The following is a 2,500-nucleotide window of genomic DNA, read 5'->3' as shown; positions in this document are numbered from 1 at the left end:
AACCTGGTCTTCTTATGTAAGGATATGAAAATAGATTAGAAAAAAAGTAAGGTTTGTGTCATCCTAACTCACAAGAGCAGAGGGAAAAACTAGTGGGAGTTATTATGCCTACCCTTTATTCGTGGTCCTGTACGAAATATGTCTACCTGTTTGCACCCATACTCCTCACCACTCTTCCTCCCCCACTCATTCTCCTCCCCACCCATCCTTCTCCCCACCCATACTCCTCCCCAATGCTTCTCTTCCTCACCCATTCTCCTCCCCATATCCTCCCCATCCCTCCCCCAATACTAGACCCCTTCAGTGGTCCCTCCCTTTCGTGGTGTCTGCGTGCACCCCCTCTCGCTCAAGCCACGCGCGTGCACCACCTGAGTCGAGCCAGGTAATGCACTCACGCACGAACAAACATCCATCAGGGAGCGTCTCGTCGTCATGGCAACTCCCGCCTCAAATTGCTACCAATGCACCGCTCTAACTTAACTGCTCTCCCCTCTTTCCCCTCTTCCCACTCTCCCCTCTCCCAGCTTCCTCTCACGACCTCGCCCTCACTTTCACTGCACTATGGCGTTGCTTCTTTGGAGGAGGAGGAGGAGGAGGAGGAGGAGGAGGAGGAGGAGGAGGAGGAGAGAATACATACTGATATTTTCTTTCAACACGCTTTATTAAGGAATTGTTGTTGTTAGTATTAGTAGTAGTAGTTGTTGTTGTTGTTGTGGTTGTTCTTGTAGTAGTAGTGTTAGTGGTAGTAGTAGAAGCAGTAGTAGTAGTAGTGTTAGTAGTAGTAGTAGTAGTTGTGTTAGTAGTAGTAGTAGTAGTAGTAGTAGTAGTAGTAGTAGTTATTGTTATTGTAGTAGTAGTTGTTGTTTTTCGTCATTGTTATTATCATTATTACCTTTATCAACACTTCAAAACCCAAAGACGAATATAAATTTACGATTCGCTAATTACTTCTATTCACTCCGTAACGCAAAAAAAAATAAAATAAATAAATAAATAAATAGATAGATATAAAGTGAAAAGTTTTAAAAAGTAGCGAAATAGAAAAATGATGAAACCAATAAACCAACTACGGAACAAAATGAAATAGTGAAAGGATTTGAATGAATGAATGTATAAATAAGTGTGTGATTGTGTGATGCGAATTTTATCTTGCTATTGTTATTGTACAGAGAGAGAGAGAGAGAGAGAGAGAGAGTGTCATAATTTCTTAGTCACACATCTCTATAAACAAATTTCCTCGTACTTCACAAACCTCCACAAGTCAACAGCTAATTAATACTAGGCGAGGTTACAGGTAGTACAGGTAGAGGCAGTAACTCACCTGTCCTAACACACCTCACTTGTATACACCTTTAGATAGATAGTAGTAGTAGTAGTAGTAGTAGTCATCAGTCATCATTTCTACTTTAACCCTTTGCCTGCTAATTGGTACACCTTTCCTTAATAACTGATCACCCTGAGACGTTTTAACCTTCTCTACATCCACTTCTAACCTTTAAACAGTGTACCAATTGCCAAGTATATAATATTTAGTCCTATTCTTTCCTGTAGATGACTATAAAGACGTAATGTATTGGTTGTGGTGATGTTAATTCTTCCATATCGCAGTGAAAGGGTTAAGACTGATCACACACACTATTTCTACTACCTTCACACTCTACACCATATTCAGAATCGCTTCCCTCTCTCAACGCGACTATTTTCAGACCACAGAGACTTATAGCCGACTTCTAAAGAGTATTGTCCTGTTGGTAATGCAGAAAACTTGTTAACATGTCACTAAAATTACAGAAACATCCTTAAAAACCCGTGTCACTTCAGCTAGAGCTCTCTTAAAACAGTGACGATGCAGAGCGGAAGTGTTTCATAATGTGAGCCTTTGAGTAGCATTCAGAAACGCTTTGCTCTCACGACAACTATTTCCAAAGGCTCCAGTTGAAGGTACTCATGTTTTTAAGGGCCTTTCTATGGCTCTGACGATGGATTGGCAAGATTTCTAGTTGGTCATAAGGAGAAACTGTCTTGAAAAACCCAGCTAGTCGTGTTTTGGGACTTGAGAGAGCAAGATGTTTCAGAGTATAGACCTTTAACTCACCTGTACTCCCTCACGTGTCACTAATTGGTACATCTCTACAGGTAACGTGTTTGTGATCGCCGCCATACTGCTGGAGAGGAACCTACAGCAGGTGGCCAACTTTCTCATCGTGTCCTTGGCTGTGGCGGATCTGATGGTGGCCTGCCTCGTCATGCCCCTGGGAGCTGTATACGAGGTGAGGAAGAAGAGGAGGAGGAGGAGGAGGAGGAGGAGGACGAAAAAGAGAAGGAGGACGAGGACGAGGACGAGGACAAAAGAACACAGCAACAGATTTTGTGATTCCTATTATGCTGTTTGTATTTACTAATGAAAATGACAGAGTAGGAAAATAGAAGGATGAAGGAGGAGGAGGAGAGGAGGAGGAGGAGGAGGAGGAGGAGGAGGAGGAGAAGGAGGACAAGTGAA

At 42.6% G+C, this 2,500-nt stretch overlaps 1 protein-coding gene across 2 annotated transcripts in view; it reads left to right on the top strand.

Moving 5' to 3' along the window:
* The window catches only part of LOC123501576 (5-hydroxytryptamine receptor-like), a 271,383-nt gene that overhangs the window by 244,539 nt on the left and 24,344 nt on the right, over positions 1-2,500 (top strand). For both annotated transcript variants that reach the window (XR_006673673.1, XM_045250497.1), the window contains exon 6: positions 2,137-2,270. Coding sequence is in view for 1 of the 2 variants with exons in the window: in XM_045250497.1 (XP_045106432.1) it covers positions 2,137-2,270 (134 nt within the window). In the remaining variant the exon portion in view is untranslated. The remainder of the gene's footprint in view (positions 1-2,136; positions 2,271-2,500) is intronic.

This window comes from Portunus trituberculatus, chromosome 9 (assembly GCF_017591435.1).
Source record: "Portunus trituberculatus isolate SZX2019 chromosome 9, ASM1759143v1, whole genome shotgun sequence".
In the NCBI taxonomy this organism is placed as follows: domain Eukaryota; kingdom Metazoa; phylum Arthropoda; class Malacostraca; order Decapoda; family Portunidae; genus Portunus; species Portunus trituberculatus.
This window is presented reverse-complemented; position numbering and strand designations above follow the sequence as displayed.